At 36.0% G+C, this 20,748-nt stretch overlaps 1 protein-coding gene across 1 annotated transcript in view; it reads right to left on the minus strand.

Moving 5' to 3' along the window:
• Tbc1d8b (TBC1 domain family member 8B) overlaps window positions 1–20,748 on the minus strand; it is a 60,938-nt gene that overhangs the window by 26,092 nt on the left and 14,098 nt on the right. The window contains exons 2-9 of the mRNA XM_048336874.1: window positions 17,501–17,611; window positions 15,272–15,390; window positions 14,543–14,768; window positions 13,150–13,390; window positions 9,620–9,827; window positions 8,831–8,995; window positions 1,681–1,830; window positions 686–836 (exon numbers count right to left, since the gene is read on the minus strand). Coding sequence (XP_048192831.1) covers window positions 686–836; window positions 1,681–1,830; window positions 8,831–8,995; window positions 9,620–9,827; window positions 13,150–13,390; window positions 14,543–14,768; window positions 15,272–15,390; window positions 17,501–17,611 — 1,371 coding nt within the window. The remainder of the gene's footprint in view (window positions 1–685; window positions 837–1,680; window positions 1,831–8,830; window positions 8,996–9,619; window positions 9,828–13,149; window positions 13,391–14,542; window positions 14,769–15,271; window positions 15,391–17,500; window positions 17,612–20,748) is intronic.

The raw sequence follows: 20,748 nt of genomic DNA on the forward strand, positions 1-20,748 counted from the left end.
TTCTTTGGGTCTGGCTCACTTCACTTAGTATAATTTTTTCCAAGTCCTTCCATTTCCTTACAAATGGGGCAATGTCATTCTTTCTGATAGAGGCATAAAATTCCATTGTGTATATGTACCACATTTTCCTGATCCATTCTTCTACTGAGGGGCATCAGGGTTGGTTCCATATTCTAGCTATGACAAATTGTGCTGCGATGAACATTGTTGTGCTGGTGGCTTTACTGTGATTTTGTTTGTGGTCTTTTGGATAGATACCCAAAAGTGGGGCTGCTGGGAACCATCTACTTTCTGCAGAGCTGGAATCACAGGCAAGTCACCATCACTGGTTTACTGGTTGACGTGGATGGAAGGAGTGAGTTCACTTTTTGCCTGGGCTGGCCTCAAACTTAGATTTCCTGATCTCTACCACTGAAGCAGTTGTAATTATAGACATATGCTACCACACTCAGCTCCTTTAATTTACCTTTGAAAATAGAGATTTCCCTCTCCTACTAGATAAATCTTGCATTAAGTTAATCTCAGTCAGTGGATGATGGAGTTATAGGTAAAGTACACATTGCTCTATTTTTCTTCCTTTGACTAGCCTTTACTCATATCCTAGCCATCTTTGTCATTCTTTAACTTTCTGCACTAACTCCTAGAAGGAGTATAATTGATTTCTATTAAATAACTGACTAGATACCTGAAAAAAGCATCCAGAGCTCTCCCCTTAAGGTTTCTGGAATCCCTCTTACAACCAGATCTCTAGTCTTTCTGGTCCGAAACATGCTAATACCACGTCCACATTCAGAAAATAATATGTTCCACAATTGTTCTTTCATCTTTTCTTTCAGCTGTAATAGAAATATCAAGGCAATTAAACATGAGAAATGACTTTTTCAAAATAACTTGCCTACCCCATTTATCATGAAACAGTCAAATTCAATTTCCTCATAAGAGTCAAACAAAAATTTTAAACATACACAAACCTAACCACTTTTATTTACTAATTTGTTTTCTCTATTCTATTTCTAATAACAAAACCTGCATTTTAATGTAAATCAACTAACACTCAGCAATAACATTTATTATTTTAATTCTTTTTAAATTTTTTATTGTTTTGGTTGTGGGGTTTGAACTCAGGGCATGAGATGCTGTCTCTGAGTCTCTCTGTGCTCAAGGCTAGCATTCTACCACTTGAGCCACAGTGCCATTTCTAATTTTTGAGTGGTTAGAGATAAGAGTCTCAGGATGACTTTTCTGCCTGGGCTGGCTTTGAACTACTACTATCCTCAGATCTCAGCCTCCTGAGTAGCTAGGATTACAAGTGTGAGCCACCGGCGCCTGGCTATTTTAATTCTTAAACTCACAAGAATGGCAAAAAAAAAAAAAAATCACCCCACATTTAGGAGGTAAAACACTGAATCAATCATGATTCTTCTCATCCCAATGCTACTAGAGCATATATTTATTATTTAGAGATCTAAAGCCCAGTATCTCCCTTTTATTTTCTTTCTTGATAAGAGTTCTTGTATACTATGGGATTGAAAAGGGTATATATACATTAATATTTGTTGGAAAACTTTTTCAAATCTCTAAAGGTCTGAAGTTCTTGTATGTTATAGTTTGCTCTGGAATTATTTTTCAACAATTATTTGAGTCTACAGATTGAAATGTTGAAATATTTTGGTTGCCTACCACTTTAGAATTAAGAGTCTCCAAATTCTGAGGGTGAAATACTGTCATTAAGGCTTCGGTGCTCACAGTCTTACTGCATTCTTTCTGACTTGTCAAAGATTGTGCTTCAGAATCATCAGAAGGGGTTGCAGAGTCAGAACTAACAGCCACCTGAAAAAGAAAAGCAAAATGTGACTGTCCAAAATGTATGTACAAGTTTATATACGACCGGCACCAGTGGCTCACGCCTGTAATCCCAGCTACTAAGGAGGCTGAAATCTGAGGACTGAGGTTTGAAGCCAGCCCAGCCAGGCTGGGCAGAAAATGTCCTTGTGAGTCTTATCTCCAATTAACCATTCAAAAAATCAAAAACAAAAAACAACCCATAAGTGGCAGTGAGGCTCAAAGTAGTAGAGCAGTGGGCTTGAGCTAGAGAGCTCAAGGGCATCAACCAAGCCCTGAGTTCAAGCCCCAGGACCGACAAAAAACGTGTAAGAATAAAATATTGCTCATGTGTTACCTGTCATTTAAAAACCACAATCTATGTATATTAGTCATAAGGTGATGTTCCTGGGAGATACCAAGAGACTAAAGTGTGGAAAAGCAAACTCTGAAAACCCTGTGATTCCACTCCCCTCCAAAAAACAAACAAAAAAAATACAATGCCCCCCCCAAAAAAATACTGGCACACACTTCATTTCTTTTCTTTCTTTTTCTTGCCTGTCCTAGGGCTTGATTGAACTCAGGGCCCGAGCACTGTCCCTGGCTTCTTTTTGCTCAAAGCTAGCACTCTACCACTTGAGCCATATCACCACTTCTGGCTTTTCTATATATGTGGTGCTGAGGAATCAAATCCAGAGCTTCAAATATGTAAGGCAAGCACTTTACCACTAAGCCATATTCTTAGCCCTGGCACATACTTCAGCAGAACACCAGAATTAACCACAGGCACAGAATGGATTGAACAATACCTATTCAAAAGAAAAAAACAAAAAAAAAAAACCTAGAAAGGGCTGAAGATGTATTATAATGTGTTTGCCTAGCATTCATGAAACACTGAAAGAAAAACTAACAAGTCTCTAAAAAAATCGCAGTGTCGGTGGATTTTACTTTAAGGCTACTCCTATTCATCTAAATTCAAAAGTATGGCAGCCATGAAAACCCATACTATGAAAGCCAGCAGATCCTTTGGTGCTTCTTTTAAAACTTTGTCCCTATAGAACAGTTGGTATTTTGATCAAAATGGAAGTTTCTGAAAATCTTGACTTCTAAAGTATGATTATTTGACTTGATTCACAGCTTAGCTCAATGAAAAAGCCTCTAGGATGGAAGGTAGCCCAAGGATCTGGTTTTGTAAATAAAACTGTATTGAGACATAGCTATGCCATTCAGTTATTTTTCAGTAGCTGCTTTAGCAGTAAAATGGCAAAGTTGATTAGAGATTGTATGGTCTGGAAAACTTAAAATCAATGCCCTCTGGCCTTTATAGAAAACCCTGTTCTAGGGCTCATAGGTCTGTGAAGAGATAGGGTCTAGTACCTTTGTATTTTAAACATAATCAGCTTTATTCTTTGAATGAATGTACTATATATTGTGTTTATGAAATTCAACAAGCAGTCAAACTCAGGGACATTTTCTGTTGGGTGCTTTTTAAAAATTATTTTATTTATTTATTTTGGTGCTAGTACCAAAGCCTGGATTCAGGACCTAAACAGAGTCCCTTAGATTTTTCATCACTTGTGGCATGGCTTCACTTCTGGCTTTTTGATAGTTAATTGGAGATAGGAGTCTCATGAACTGTCCTGCCAGGACTGGCTTCAACCCATGATCCTCAGATCTCAGACTCCTGAGTAGCTAGGATTACAGGTGTGAGCCTCCAGTGACTGGATGGGTGATTTTTTTTAAGGTTTTATTTTTAAGCTTATCTTTCTAGGATTACCTTCTGAGTCAGAATAATTTAGTAATTCTCCAGTTATGGGTCAGCTTTTTAAATGATTTAAACATTTAAGTCTTCCATCCCTTTTCCAAAGGAATCTTTATGTGAAGGTCCAAGTCAAACGAAGCAGTTACAAAATTAGCCTTAACTTTAATTTCCTCTTTCAAATCAAGCTCCTCAATGCTTGTTAACTATCCATCTTTTTAATTATAGCTTCCTTAATTGAGTATGAAACAGTATTTAATTGTGGGGTTTATTTTGATGGTAGTGGCCCTGAAACTCAGGGTCTCTTGTTTGCTAGGCAGGTACTTTATCACTTGAGCCATACCCCATTCTTTCTTGCTTTGGTTATTTTTCTGGTAAGGTTTTGTGTTTTTTGCCTGGGCCATCCCAGATTGCTATTCCCCTACTTCTAGCTTCTTTATCATGGTTGTTGTAGTATGGGTCCCATTCAAAGTACATTCTTTTAGTGTGACCTTATGACTGGAAACTTTTCAAAACTATAGAAAAAATATTCCAGGGTAGGAAAATATACCCTCCTAGCAGGGCTCACTCCTGTAATCCTAGCTACTCAGGAGGCTGAGATCTGAGGATCATGGTTCAAAGCTGGCCTGGGAAGGGAAGTCTGTGAGAGTCTTATCTCCATTAAACTACCAAAAAAGCTGGAAGTAGAGCTGTTGCTCAAGGAGGATAACACTAACTTTGAGCAAAAGTAGCTCAGGGACAGAACCCAGGCCCTGAGTTCAAGCCCCAGGACTAGTATACAAACACACACACACACACACACACACACACACACACACACACGAAAATATAACCACTTGAGCAACAAAACCCTAAGCACAAGTTTATGAGTACAAGTATACTAGTCTTAATTACAGTAACTTCTGAAGTATTCATAAAATCACATTAATATTGATCTTCAAAGACAGTGGCCTAAAGCAATTTAGTATTTGAACTGTTTAAAGAGAATAGTAAAATAGATTCTTCAAGGAACAAAACTTCATGTTTTGGATCACTGACTGACTTCTTGACCACACCAATTCTGTGTAGTCATTTATTTGGGTGCTTGCAATTACAACTGGAAAAACTCAGTGCTGCAGTCAAATCTAATCACATGGAGAAAGCAACATAGGATGTCTAATCTATAGCAAATATTCTTTAATTCTTTAATTGATACCTGACAAAGTTTAGAAGTAGTATATAGGTTAAAAAGTGAAGGAAAACGGGGCAAAGATTAGTAATTTTTCATGTGTTCCTATTTTATAAAGTAACAGATTTCAATTAGAATGCCTCAACAATTCAGCATAATACACAGTGACTGAGAACCAGAGTTGACCTATAAAACTCGAAGAGAAAAAACACAAAGAAAAGCTTCTAAAGGAAACATCTAAAGATTATTATCAATACATTCCCACTTACAGTTCATAACTTAAAATAATCTTTTTCTAAAAATAGTTTTGTTTTTCTAAGTTAGAAATCAATCTACTCCTCCACAACTATTTATAATTTACACTATAAACACAGGAAACTCACTATCCTTGTTTTTAGTATAGTAAATGAGACTCAGTAAGGTAAGATTAAATTATTATTCCTGTCTGCATGATGTATACCCTTTTATGCAGTACTTGAGTTTGCTAGGCAGGTACTCTACCAGCCCTGCAGTATGTAGAATAAGGACCTCATTACTTTTCTTTGCATTATGTAGAATAAGGAATTCATTATTTTTTTAAGTTTAGAAATCTTCACTGGCTTTTGCTTGCATTCTGGAAATAGGTAACATTTCATACATATTAGTGTAAGTAATTACTTCTAAGATAATACTAGCTATGAGAGGTAATGAAATAAATACATGTACATGTACTTTGGTATCGGTATTTCCTTATCTACACATAGCCTAAATTCAATTTCTATCTTTTTTGATATCAGTCCCTATGAGTCATTTGTAATGCGGCTCTTTAAAACCATCAAGTAAAGGATCTTTAACAGTTTTAGGCAAAATGGTCCAAGAACAAAATTCTAAAACTAAGCTAAAGGGGTCTGTTTTTCCTTTATTTAGCAGTATTGCAAAACTATGTAGTTTTATTTATTTTAAGTAAAAGATTAGTTTATTCTCTAAGCAGTTGGCTGGAATTTTACACAACCTGATTATACAGTCACGTTGTAGTACAATATTTTAAACTATTTGAATCAATGCCCATTTACAACTTGGACAGAGATGGTAGTTATTCATCATCCCAATTACTTTTGGGAGCATTTGTTCTTTATTTCACATCTTTGATATACGAACAAGAAAATTTTCCTAAAGCCCTTCTTTTACTCATATTTAGATTTGGTAATTTAAACTCAAGAGATTTGAAGTCTTGCTTGTGCAAAATTATAAAACAAAATTTAAAACCATAAAACAACATTTTTTCATTGTTTCAGTAAGTGTGGTACAGTTACAGAAGAATATAGCTCATAACTTCTGGTTATTTTGAAATAAAAGTGAAGTAGCTCTTGAACTCAGGGCCTTGTGCATGCTAGAATATTCTGCCACCCCAGCTTCTAGCTCTTATTTGTTTTTAGTGTTTGTTAATTATTATTACTAGGTAGTTGTACAAAAAGATTCAATTCCAGAAGTCAGGTGATGAGTACAATGCATTTTGGTTAATATTACTCATTCTATTGTTCTCCTCCTCCTTTCCCTGTCCCATCTACCTACCTGTTACATAGTTCCGTTTTTTATAGTTTACACTGAATATGACTGCATTTTCTCACCCTTCCTCCCTCCATTTGTGTGCCCCCTCTCTTGTTGCCCTTATCCCTTACAACATGTCTCAGCTTCTTGATAATCATTTTGTTGAATGGTTCAAAGGATTTACACAGTTGAGCTCCTTCCCTAAGTATACCATCCTTAAAGTATATGTTTGTATATGTGTGGACACAACTCTGCATATGTTATCCTGTATGTTTATATATTAAATCTAACTTCCACATGTATCAAGCTCTTCTTTTGTGCCAGTTCTGGGGCTTGAACATAGAGCCTGGCCGCTATTCCTGAACTTCTTTTGTTCCAGGCTAGAGCTCAAATATTTGAGCCACAGCTCCATTTGTGGCTAGTTTAGTAGTTTATTAGAGACTAGAGTCCTATGGACCTTCTTTCCTAGGCTGGCTTTGAAATGTGATCCTCAGCTCTCAGCCTCTGGAGTAGGTAGAATTACAGGTATGAGCCACCAATGCCCAGCTCCTAGCTCCTATTTTAAAAAGCTTTCTCTTCATTAGTTTTTTTTTTAACTTCTACCAATAAAGCTAGATATATACAGATAAGACTAAATGAGCCAATATCCTTCACCATTGCTAATAATCTTCAGTGGAAATAGGACATTATAATAATTAAAAAATACAGGCCTGAGAATGTGGCTTAGTGGCAGAGTGCTTGCCTTGCATGCATGAAGCCCTGGGTTCGATTCCTCAGTACCACAAAAACAGAAAAGGCTGGAAGTGGAAGTGGAAGCCAGGGACAGTGCTCAGGCCCGGAGTCCAAGCCCCAGGACTGGCAAAACAAATTTTTTTAAAATACATTTCCAAGCAAACTAGCATATCGACTAGGATTTTGTATATATCTTTAGTAAAAGTTTTAAAATAGCCAAAGAAAACAAGAAAATTTAGAATTCTGACATATATCTAAAGAAACAAACTCCTATCAAATTACCTGTCTATAATCAACAACAAGAGGCACTTGCTAATTTTTATGGAAAAGTCCAGTTTTCCATGTTTTGGAGAGGCAGATAAATAAAAGGAAAGGAAAGATAAGTAGGACTTTGAATCTAATACACAAAGGGAATCAAAACTGAAACAAGAAAATGACAAATTTGATGTATGCAATAATATTGGAGCATTGAGAAATTACAAAAACCCATCAGGTTTTACTCATATTCCCAGATCAAACTTACGGGATATTCTAGCTATATAACAGAAAAAGAATGAAAGACGAAGCTGGGCAAGAAAACCTCTTGATGGCCAATATAAAGATTTAAATTGATTATCTGCATTGGGGTTCATCAAAGAGATTGTCTTATCACTGCTCCAGTAAAACCAAATTCAATTATTTTTAGAACAATAATTTACTCTGTACTTCAAATAAAATAACAGAACCAGCCAAGCAAATATTGGCTTTTCTTTGAATCTTCAATGTAAACAGTTATCATTTAAAAGTTTTTTGGTTTTTTTTGCCAGTCCTGGGCCTTGGACTCAGGGACTGAGCACTGTCCCTGGCTTCTTTTTGCTCAAGGCTAGCACTCTGCCACTTGAGTCACAGCGCCACTTCTGGCCATTTTCTGTATATGTGGTGCCGGGGAATTGAACCCAGGGCTTCGAGTATACGAGGCAAGCGCTCTTGCCACTAGGCCATATCCCCAGCCCCTCATTTAAAAGTTTTACCAGTCTATTAAAACATGACCTCCTGGACACTGAAAAAATTCTTTGAGTTCATTCTGCCTCCAATTTTATGAACATAATAAAATTGAGAATCAAGTTCTTAACCATTCTTTGCCATGAATATTTTCCCTCTCTAATATTTTGCTGGTAAATGGATATGCCATTATTTTGCTTGGGGACAGATAATGCAAGGCTGACTTAGTTAGATATTAAGTAAATGCTATTCAGTTTGCTTTAAAATGGCTACTTTTTTGCAGTAAGGCCTTGTTGAATTCTCTAGCACATCTGAAGTTGTTAAAAGCCAAGTTATGTGAATGTACAAGGAATGTATAATATAAAAACAATAGTAGTAGAAAAATCAAATTGTTTTTCTTACATTGTAAGTTCTTAAAAAGGATGAAGTCCTTAATTCTCACTTCTGCTGTATGATGATACCTAGAAATATGTATCTTCAGGGTTAGCCTTTCTTTTTTATGGTGGTATTGGGGTTTGAGCTCAGGACCTCTCACTTCTTCACCTGGTACTCTACCCCCTTAAAACATATCTCTACCCCTGCTTTTTGGTGTTATTTTGAAGATAGGTCTAGTGTACTTTTTTGCCTAGTCTGACCTTATACTATGATCCTCTGGATCTTAATCCGCTGAGTAGCTAGCTAGGATCACAGACATGAACAACCAGCACCCTACATCTTTTAAAAAATGTAATCTTCAAAAAATTAGTTATAAAATGGAAAATATGCATATGAATTCCTTTTGAAAGAACAGATCATACTAAATACCAAGTTTTCAAGAAGTGGTTTGATTGCAATATAATTACCTCAGTACTGACATTACGTCGAGTTGAAGAAGTCCCACACTTGAGCCTGAGTTTTGTCACCAGGTGCTCATATTCTTTAACTTCATTGAAGCGAAATGCTCTTTTTCCTTTGATGCTAATGATGACAGATTTGGTGGACTCATCTGTCTTATCTATAGCTAATACCTGGGGGGATTGAAAAGAAAGAAACGAAGCATGTTTTCTCTTATAGCTGACATTTTGAGCACAATGTGTTTGACTTACTCTTGGGGCTAAAAGTTTTTGTCTGTAGTATGAATTATAAAGAAATAGATTTGGGTACTAGTTGTACTTATGACACCAGTTAACTAAAGTGAAAATGATTTCACTTTTCAAGGATAAGGCTTAACATGTGCCATTTAAAACTGCCAATACAAATGCAAAATATTCAGTGTTGAGTACTGATAATTTATCTCATTTACATAAAAGCTATCAATTCCTTTCTTTCTGACCAAGAATATAAAATGTGATCATCTAAATTTTTGTATTCATGTGTAAATATCTGAAGGAGGAAGCTCATTTTATGTCATTCTAAAACTGTGTGTGGTTTGAAAAGTTTTTTCTTCTTTTGATTTCAATTTTAGTAAGGACCACAGAGATTTACTAAAAGGAAATAGTATTTTAAAAAGCCAGTCTTTTTATCTGGAAGAATAAGTCTAAACTTAAATTATTTTAAATCTGTAAAAGGATACTGCACATTAAGCTTTTATTAATTTACAGAATTAAATTATTTTACAGACTGAAAAGTGATATGAACCAAACTTATGTTACCTCTCGTAATGGAATGATTACACTACAAAGATTGCCATCCTGGCTACTAAAGCAGATATAGTTTTGTGAAATGCACATTTTCCCTTGAGTATTGAGGTGGGTAAATGGAATCCATAAGAAACATTCATGTATTTCTTTCAAAGTCTCTTCTTTGGGCAGCCTAAAAAGGGCACTGAATTGCTCACTGTGAGCTCGATTTTCCAAGCCTCTGTAGGAAAGAAAAAAGGGGAGGAATGGGTTCAGATGATGAATTCTAAAGTATACACACGACTATACTGATTAATCTAAATATACACAGATTAAACACAAAATGCTATGTTCTCCAATGAATTCTCAAGTGGAAAAAAAACACACTCCAAACAAACTCAGCTTGTTACTCTTCTAACTTCATTTTACTAATAGATTAAAATACACAAAAGTGCGAGCTATTAAGAGATGATTAACTTGAAGACTACTATTTTATGTGACTATGGCTAAAACCAATCTTGAAAGGTAGTAATTTACATCTGGTTATCAGATATAGTTTTCCAGTTCAAAGTAAAATAATGAAGACAATTGTATTGAAGTTTAAGGAGGAAGAGCAGTCTATATAGAACATTAAAATTAAGCTAGACGGGCTAGGGATATGGCCTAGTGGCAAGAGTGCTTGTCTCCTATACATGAAGCCCTGGGTTCAATTCCCCAGCACCACACATACAGAAAATGGCCAGAAGTGGCGCTGTGGCTCAAGTGGCAAGGTGGTTGCCTTGAGCATAAAGAAGCCAGGGACAGTGCTCAGGCTGAGTCCAAGGCCCAGGACTGGCCAAAAATAAATAAATAAATAAATAAATAGATAGATAGATAGATAAATAAAAAATTAAGTTAGATAAAAATTTAAATGAATATTTAAAAACTTCCAAAGTAGAGGCAGAATAAAACAGTACTATTTGCAAAATACTGGGCATAGGAAAGAAGTTAATCAGGAGTTAACAAGGAGGATTGTTAATTAACACATAAATACAGAAATATATTAACAGCACAATTTCTATTGGCACTAAACACTGTGCTAAGTAGCACAGTGGGAGATTAAGTAAATTATCCAAGTTTTAACTCAAATCCAACTAAGTTAAGACTAAATTCATCCTTCTAGCAAACACTGTTTGAATATGTGACACTATCATGTCTTTCAAAGTAACTCTAATAAAATGATGAGGAAAATCATGTTTTTACCTTACTTAAGTTGCAATTGGGTGGGTTATTCCATAAAAAGGAAATCATGGTCCACTTATGTGAATAGAAAATGTCCATCAAATTTTCATTTAAGAATACAATATTATGTTATACTTAGTTTCATTAAATTTATTTTTCTCTTTTGGGTCAGTACTAAACTTTGAACTCAGGACTTGACACTCTTGCTCAACCTGCTGGCTCAGCTGGTCCTCTACTACTTGAGTCACACCTCCAGTCTACCATTTCACTAGTCCAGGCTGGCTTCAAACTGCCATACTCCAGCCTTAGCCTAAGTAGCTAGGATTATAGGTGTGAGTAACTAGCACCAATTTCCACTCAGAATTTTGTGAAATATTTTCAATTCATCTATTAAAATTTTTAGGGGCTGGGGATATAGCCTAGTGGCAAGAGTGCCTGCCTCGGATACACGAGGCCCTAGGTTCGATTCCCCAGCACCACATATACAGAAAACGGCCAGAAGCCAGGGACAGTGCTCAGGCCCTGAGTCCAAAGCCCAGGACTGGCCAAAAAAAAAAAAAAAATTTTTAGATGAAGATACATTAAACTACTGCTATAATACTTCTACACTGTTTAACGTCTAGAAGTGTTACACATTTGCAAAAACAATGCACAGAAGCAGAATAATATTCTCGTTTTAGAAAATAATGATGTGGAAGACTGTCACTTCTTTATAATTTACTAGAAAAGATGTGTGTGTGTGTTGTTTACTATCTTATTTAAATATAGTAGTGGAATGAGTAATTAGGTAGGTGTCCTTTTAGAGCATACGTTAAGGGATATAAAATGGCTAAAAGATTTTTTATGGCAGCCAGTCAATAGGAAACTAAAGCAAATACTAAACCATAAAGTAACAGGAACTAGATTTTTAATCCTAGGAAAGTTCTACTTGATTTGATAAATCATGTACACTGAAACCTGATTTCGGAAATAGCATGCAAAAATTTACCTTATTAATCTAATTTCCTGAAAGGCAGGCTCACAAAAGAATCATTAAGTCTCTGGACTTTAGAATGGTTTAGGAACAGGCAAGAGAAACAAGTGCACCCAACTAGGTAGGGCTATGTAGTAGTCACACTAAACTTGTTCTGGTCTATCCACTGGACTCCAGCTTAGGTGCCTCTTTGATTTCCCCTTAAGGCAAATATCTTCATTGTCCTTGTCAAAAACTATGTACAAGAGGCTGAGAGATGAGGATTGTGGTTGGAAGCCAGCCCAGGCAGGAAAGTCTGTGACTCTTATCTAAACTACCATAACAAAAGTCAGAAGTGGTGGTCTGGCTCAAGTTGTGGAGTGCTAGCCTTAAACAAAAGAAGCTCAGGGACAGTGATCAGGCCCTGAGTTCAAGCCCAGGACTGGAACACACACTTTTGGCAAGTTCCTTTCACCCAACTCTGTGCTGCATAAGCCTAAAGGGCTCTTAATCATTTTCAGCAAAGTAAATACAGCAGCAGCTATAACTGATACTTCCTTTATTTATTATTTATTTTTGAGACACAGCGAGCCTGTGAGACTAGGAATGGCCTCAACCTTGGGACCTTCCTGCCAATGTCTCTCAAGTGCTGGAATTGAAGTCATGAACCACCATGCTTAGCTAGTGAGATGCTTTGTAGTAGTCACTTCCTACTGTTAGCACTTGCCAGGGGTTTACATTTTACAAAGTTCTTTCACCTGTTTCACTCATTCCTTGTTAGTGCCCGGAGGTAGAAATGACACGTAAGAAAACCATGGCTCTAAGAGATTATGACTTGTTTAAAAGGTTCTCCATATTTAAACTTCAGAATGATCCACTAGCTCCATTGACTTAAAAAAAATCATGCTATCTATAATTAACTATATTTTTGGTAGTACTAGGGGTTTGAACTCAGGGCTTCATACTTGCAAGGCTGGCATACCAATGAACCACACCATCAGCCCATTTGTAAATTACTTTTTAAAATAATTATGTTCGATAATTCTGGACTTGTAATTAGACTATTTATTAAGAAATCTACAGAAGAAAGTACACAGACACACAAACCTCATTATTTCTAAAAGCACCTCAGGAAAAAATACTATTTAAATAATAGTGTAGCTTTATGTTCAAATCATAATTTTCAAACTAAACTTATTTAGTTAAACTTATTTCTCTGTATTAAACCTCATAGACAGTGAACAGATTTTGAAATGCTCTCAATAAACTCAAGTGCTATGAATAAAGAAAAACTATCCTTTAACAAAAAGCAGTTAACTTTCTGTGGAGATCAATGCTCTTGCCTTACAGTAAACAATACTATAAGAAGTAAATATTAAGTTTTAAATACCTTTTGGTAATTTGTAGTGGATCATCAAGGACTGGGTCATTTTCAAATGTTTCCTTATCGAAAAGTCTCCTTATGGCATAATTTGCCAGTTGCTCCATAAGAAGGTATGTTTCATTAATGTGTAAAAACATTGAAAAGTAGTAACTCTCTCCTTGGGAACACACATGAATACTCTCTGTCAGGAGGACATTTGAAGTCTTCTCAAGTTTTGAGATGGAATCCCAGGAGATAATAAGTTTTACTGCAAATAAGTAAGCATGATTCAATTCTCAATATTGATTTCTGTTCATAAATCAGATCTCTTAAAGTAATAACCACTTGTAAAATGTTTTAAATAGCTAAAATAAGTTAGGGTTTCAGATTAGTTTAAAATGAGAAGCATTACTATAAATATGCAATGACCTTAGAACAGATATAAATTTTAAGAATTAAAATGACTCTAAGAACAGATATAATTTTAAAAAATTAAAACTGACTCTAGACCAGGCACTAGTAGCTTACACCTAGCTATTCAAGAAGGATTCCAACTCGAAGTCAGAAAATGCATGTTGAACTCTTATTTCCAATCAAATACCAAAAAGTACAGAAGTGGAGCTGTGTGGCTTAAGTGGCAAAGTGTCAGCCCTGAGTGATAAAGCTAAAGGACAGTGCCCAGGCCCTGAATTCAAGCCCCAGGACTGACACAAAAACAAAACACAACAAAAAACCCTGACTCTGATTTGATATTTAAGTCTATTTGCTTATATAACTATCTAATTACATTGCATAATCACTGATTGAAAAGTATACATATGTGTGAATGCTATAAACGGTGATGTTTGATTCTTCTTTGTGGCTACAAAATGTGATATGGGTCATTACATAGGTACAATGACTACTAATATATATGCCATATTTTAAACAATAATTAAAACATGGACTGAAAAAATTATTTTATCTTATGTTTTTGTGATACTCATGACTAAACCCAGGGCCTTGGGCATGCTTGGCAAGCACTCCATCCCTTGAGCTATACTCTTGACCCTTTATTTGTATTTTGTTTTTAGCTAGGTTCTCACTAACTTTGCCAGGGCTATCCTTGTACTTGAGATTCTCCTGCTCTGCCTCCCAAGTAGCTGGAATACAAGTGTGTACCATCACATTTGTCTGCACGTAGGTAGTTTGTAAAAAGGGAACAGGACAGATTACAATATGAGTATTTTTGTTTTTTTACACAATTCTAATGTTTTCCTATGCTAAGGAACCCGTTTTATTTTTGTAGATGAAATGAACTTTTGTAGATGTAGTTTATCTTTAATATCAATCCCATTATGTTATACACAATGTATTACCACTAGCATTGATAGGTTAAACAACAAATCCAAAGCCATGATAAGAAAAAGAAAACACTTACTTTCCGATCCCAGCAAAAAAGAATAGAAACTTAGAAAGTTGGTACTAAGATAGATCCAACCCTGACAAGGAACTCGTCCTTTCCAATAGCTGCATGAATAATAGGTCACTAATTTCTCCTGCTCTGGTAAACCAAAAGATTTTTCAAATTTTAAAAGAGCTTCTCGAAATTTCTCAGGATCATCTTCTTTTGCAAAACTTTGTTTTCCCTCCTCAGCAATTAATCCCTAAAGGAGAAAAAAAATCAAAAATTTATCATCACCAACAAAAACACATTATATATATTTAATTTTAAATAATCAATAAAATGCAACTGCACATATCTATACAGGTATATATGTTATATGTATATGTGTATATATGTGTGTAGAACATACACACTTGTGAGAAATTTTCTTGTTTTATGCTAGATTTCTTTCTAATGTTTTAGAAGGATCTACCACAAATATAAATGTTAACTATCTTCTTTTGAATGAACCACGGTTTTATTCAAACCCCAGACTCAAGAGATAGTGAAATGAAAATATAACTACAACATTTACAAGGGAAAAAGAGACAAATAACTGACTTTACAATTCTTATGAGAACTAATTCTGCCATTCAGAGGCGTGTTTCTACAAATTCTGAAAGGTGCCAGTAAAAGAACAGCCTTTGACGCAGCCTCTGATCCTTATTTAAGTAAACCAAAGACATTACTGGTCCATTTACAAAAGACTTCCATGCCACTTACTCTTATCTTGCCTTGCACAAAATTGGTAATATCTTCATTTGAATCAAATACAGACAGAGTTGTCATGATATTTTGCTCCAACCATTCCCAATGCTTGGTTATTTCTTCTTTGTTACCTCCTAATTAACAACATAAGAGAAGGAAAGTCTCAAAGAAAATTCCACAAAACTGCTCTTTATATTTACAAGCTGTTTTTTTTTTTTTTTTTTGCCAGTCCTGGGCCTTGGACTCAGGGCCTGAGCACTGTCCCTGGCTTCTTCCCGCTCAAGGCTAGCACTCTGCCACTTGAGCCACAGCGCCGCTTCTGGCCGTTTTCTGTATATGTGGTGCTGGGGAATCGAACCTAGGGCCTCGTGTATCCAAGGCAGGCACTCTTGCCACTAGGCTATATCCCCAGCCCCTACAAGCTAAGTTTTGAAAAATGAAATGCTCCTTCCCTTGCAGGTTCGATGGTCATAAAGTAATAAAACCATTATGCATATTCACCTGTATATGCATGATCTGTAGATGTCATTATAGAAAGAATAAATTATGTAATAAAAGGGGAGAAAAGAATTTCAGCTTGTGAAAAAATAAACTTCTGAAAACAAGGTAACAGTCTCTGGTGTCTCATCTTTTATGAGAACATGTGCAGTACTAAAATATACATAAACATATTCCAGTTCTTGCTCTTCAACTACCATCCAGTCTAAAATCTGTGTGGCTGAAGATGGCATACATGTTACGTATAAGTGAATTTCCACTGTAGCCAATCAACTTTTGACAATCAGATTAAATATTATTATTTCTAGGTTGCTTTGATTTAAAGAATATCTTCTATACTAGGTATTGTATTGTTTTTGGCAGTACAAAAGGATTGAACCCAGGGCCTATTGCTTGTTAGGCAAGCACTTTGCCAACTGAGCCATGCCCTAACCCTTTTGAAATAAGTTCTCCCTAACTTTGCCTGGGCGGATCTTAAACTCATTATTCTGCTGTCTCTACCTTCTGAGTCACAGGGATGTGTCACCATGCCCAGCCCCTCATATGCTTTTAAGATCTTCTCAGAATTGCAAATTATGTAAACATCATTGAAAAGAAATAACAATACAAAAATTGCCTAGCTCCCATTCACTTAGAATTTTGTTCATATTTCTAAAGTCACCATACTAAAAGTAAAAGCTTTCCTTAATGCAGCATGAATAAAAGCTATGAAGAAATCTTAAGATCATTATTTTTATCCATTTGGCTTAATAAACAAGTACATTTGCAGGTAACTACCTTATTTTTTAAAATAAGTTTCATCTGGAAGAATGATTTATATAATAATTCTTTACTTTTTTAAAGCAGAAAGGACATGTTTCTTCTACGTAATTTTGACTAACCAGATTTAGAGTTGACGTTACAGAATTTTCCAATTTCACTTTCACTTAGTTTAAATGGCATTTTATTGAAAAGAGTCAGGAGAAAAGAGTCCCCAGCAAAAGAAATTTAGGTGAAAGAACAAAAAGCCACATATCCTAAAAGTTAATTGCATGCTATATGTTCAGATGTATGGAATATGTGTGGGCTTAAAATTTTTACCTTGACTTGCTTTACTAGGAAGAATTATTCTAATTCCTTTCCTATCCATAATGTACATGTGGCTGAAGCACCTTAGTATAAATGCATAGTATAAAACATCATTTCATATTTGAGGGATACAATGCTTTTGTAAGAAAATAGGCATCTGAATTTTCAAAGTTAATTTTTTTTACAGTATTATGGCTTAGACTGAGGGCCTCATGCTCTTACTTGCCCTGTGTGCTCAGCTGGTACTCTACCACTTGAGCCATGCCAAAGCCTTGCTTTTGGGTAGTTATTTTGGAGCTAAAGAGCCTCAGCGATTCTGCTGCTCAAGCTGGCTTCAAATTGTTACCCCCTAGATCCCAGCCTCCTGAATAGCTAAGGTTACAGGCTAGTAATCAGTTTCAGGCTTATTCCTCTTCAGGAACAACCTTTAAATTTGGGGCTCAAAGTTAGCCCAGAATCAGCACTGCTGGACCACATGCTTCAGGTCTCTTGTACCAATGGATATTAAATTCCCAATAATCTGTAATGCTTCTTAAATAGAGGTTTTGCTATACTCCTAGAGTCACACATTTAACTCACTTCTAAATCTCATAACAAGTAATAAAACTAAATTTAAATATTCACTGTGTTATGCTTATTGTCTTTGTATTGTATTTGTACTTTCAAAATCATACTTACCACATGCAATTGACAAGTAAACTTGAGAATCTGGTGTCTGGTGTAGGATGCGAAATGGAGCTACTTTAGCAGTAGAGTCTAAGACTGAATCAAGTGTCCCAACCAGAAGACCTATTATAATAAAAAGATGGGTGAATCATTACATATGAAAAATTGACTTCTTTTAAAAAATGTATAGCCTGAGTCTTGAGACACATTTTTGTCTTTCTTTTTTGGGACATTTTTAAGATTACATTAAACAGTTTCATTGTAACATTCCCACAAACTTACAATATATTCCAATCAATCTCACCCCCTCTATCACTTTCCTTTCACAAAATAATTTCAGTAAATTTCCTTGTTCTATTTTAGCCACTGGTTTTTTTCTTAAAGCAAAATACATAATTGAGATAGAGATTATCATATTTAGAGTGAGTAGTATTTGGGAAAATCATCTTCCAATAAAGTCATGTTGAAGTACCCAAATCTTACAATGCATTTGTAGTACTTATATACTTCCATAAGATAACAGTGTATATAATAGATAAGAATAGAGAATCTGCTGGGTGTTGGTGGCTCATGCCTTTGAAACTAGCTACTTAGGAGGCTGAGATCTGGAGAACAGAGCTAGCCTAGGCAGAAAAGCCTTTAAAACTCTCCAATTAACCAGCAAAAATCGGGCACGAGTCAAGTGAAAGAATGACAGTCATGAGCAAGAAAGCCAAGAAAGAGCTTGAGGCCCTTGGAACCATCAGGCAAACATAAAAAGGATGTGTAGAATGTTGTGCCAGAGAGTACCTGCATCTCAATTTGGCTGGGCACTTGTTTTCAGTTTGTGTGTACTTATTATCATTTCTGCATCCTCATCAGTAAAACAACTTAAAACAGAACCTATCACAAACGGTTGTGGTAAACATCAAATGAGCAAACACATATAAATAACTAAAACAATGTTTAGCACACAGCAAAACATTCAATATTATTAATTCTCTTACTTTGTAAGAAAATCTACCCCAGACAGTGCAGCCTAATTCCCCAATCAGGGCAACTCTGAGACCTGAATCCTCCATCCAGGTACTCAGAGATTATTTTTCTGATTAAAGAGAATAAATATGTCATGCTGCTATTTAAAACAACAAGATATCGAAATAAGATAAAAAATCATCATTAATAAGAATGCTTTAGTACAAGTTTTTCTTAAGCTGGTTACTTGTGTCTCACACTTGTAATCATAGCTACTTCATGAGGCTAAGATCTGAGGATCATGTTTCAAAGCCAATCTGGACAAGGAAAGTAACTCATCTCCAATTAACCACCAGAAAAATCTGGAAGAGGAGCTGTGGTTCAAGTGGTAAAGCACTAGTTTTGAGCACTAAAGCTCTCAGAGCCCAGGCCCTGAATTCAAGCCCCAGGACTGGCACAAAAAGGTGGTTAAAAAAATCCTTATTTCCTCAATATGGAATCTGAGCACTTGTTCAATTACTTCCACTTTAATTATCTGGTTAGATTTTCCACTACTTCCTACAACAAAGTTTGCTGTTTTCTTAAGCAACTAGCTAATTTCTCACTTACTGTTTTTGCCAATTATTTTTTTTCACCGAGAAATGCTAACAAAAGTCTTATAGCCCAGTTCAGATAATCTACATTTTATATTTCTTTTCTCTCTCTTCTCTGTGTGTGTGTGTGCGCGCGCCTGTGCCAGTTCTGTGGCTGCAACTCAGGGCCTGGGTGTTGTCTTTGATTGTTTTCCCCCTCAATGCTATGCTCTACCACCTGAGCCACAGCTCTACTTCTGGTTTTCTGGTGGTTAACTGGAGACAAGAGTATCACAGACTTTCCTGCTGGGGCTTGCTTTGAACTGTGATCCTCAGATCTCAGTCTCTTGAGTAGCTAGGATTACAGGTGTGAGCCATCGGTGGCCAGCTTCATTTTATATTTTCTTCAAGTCACACTTCTATGAAATCTTTACTGGCAATCCCAGGCAATGTTTTCCCTGTTCTTTGAATACTTATTCTACACAAGTTTTATATGACACAATCTAGCATTTGCTTATTAGGGTGGTTATTAAAATCACCTTCCATGTACAATATTTGTGTTTTCTTATGTAGATTACTAGGGCTCTAAGGACAACAGCTATGCTTTCTACCTATGAATTTGGATTCTAAAGTTTCAACACAGGTTTGCATTTCAACGGAATGGCTGTCCTACAAAAATCTACTTACAGTTTCCAGACACTTTGATTGGTTGAGCATTGTTTTTTATTTTTGAGTATTTCCCTTTAATATACATGAAAAATTACAATCAATTATAAATGGGAAGTTTAGCTTTTTCCTCATCCTTACCCACTTGAAAGGAATTAATATTTCAAGTAAGCTTTGAATGAGAATATAAGTCTGGTAGAAGTGAGGTATGAAATTATTATAAACATACAAGGCAATAAGTTGGTAGAAATTAAAGAGATAAAGGGAGAGATAAAAAAAGAGAGAGATAAAGGGAAACTTGATTGGCTGAAAACAAGGTGGGATAGTAGACATAAGAACAGATTTAAAAAAAACAGGGGCTGGGAATATGGCCTAGTGGCAAGTGCTTGACTTGTATACATGAAGCACTGGGTTCGATTCCCCAGCACCACTTATATAGAAAACGGCCAGAAGTGGCGCTGTGGCTCAAGTGGCAGTGCTAACCTTGAGCAAAGAGAAGCCAGGGACAGTGCTCAGGCCCTGAGTTCAAAGCCCAGGACAGCGCAAAAAGAAAAAAAAAAAGAGAGAAGGAAAAACAGCCGTAATCCTAGCTACTCAGGAGGGATGAGATCTGAGGATCACAGTTTGAAGCCAGGCCAGCTAGGCAGGAAAGTCCATGAGACTCTTATCTCCAATGATAGAGTGCTAGCCTTGAGCACAAAAGCTCAAGGACAATGGCTTGACCCTGCCTGCATTCAAGCCCCAGGATGGGCATACACACAAAAAGTAAAAACAGGGTGTACAAATGCAACATTATATCTGAAATATATTTGAAAATAAATCTGAAGCATTATATCTGAAACACTATATTTGAAAGTATCACAAAAGACGACTTTGGCAATAACAGACAGAAAGGGAAGAAATCACTTGGCATCTATTATAAAAATGGTTCACCTAAAGTGCAAGATCCTGGGTTTAATCCCTAGCACAACAGAAGAACAAAAAGGCTGCAAACTGAAGATTTTGTTATAAAGTAGAAACCAAGGCCAGAAGCAGTGGCCCTTGCCTGTAATCTTAGTTACTAGAGAT

This window comes from Perognathus longimembris, chromosome 28 (assembly GCF_023159225.1).
Source record: "Perognathus longimembris pacificus isolate PPM17 chromosome 28, ASM2315922v1, whole genome shotgun sequence".
NCBI classification, from domain to species: domain Eukaryota; kingdom Metazoa; phylum Chordata; class Mammalia; order Rodentia; family Heteromyidae; genus Perognathus; species Perognathus longimembris.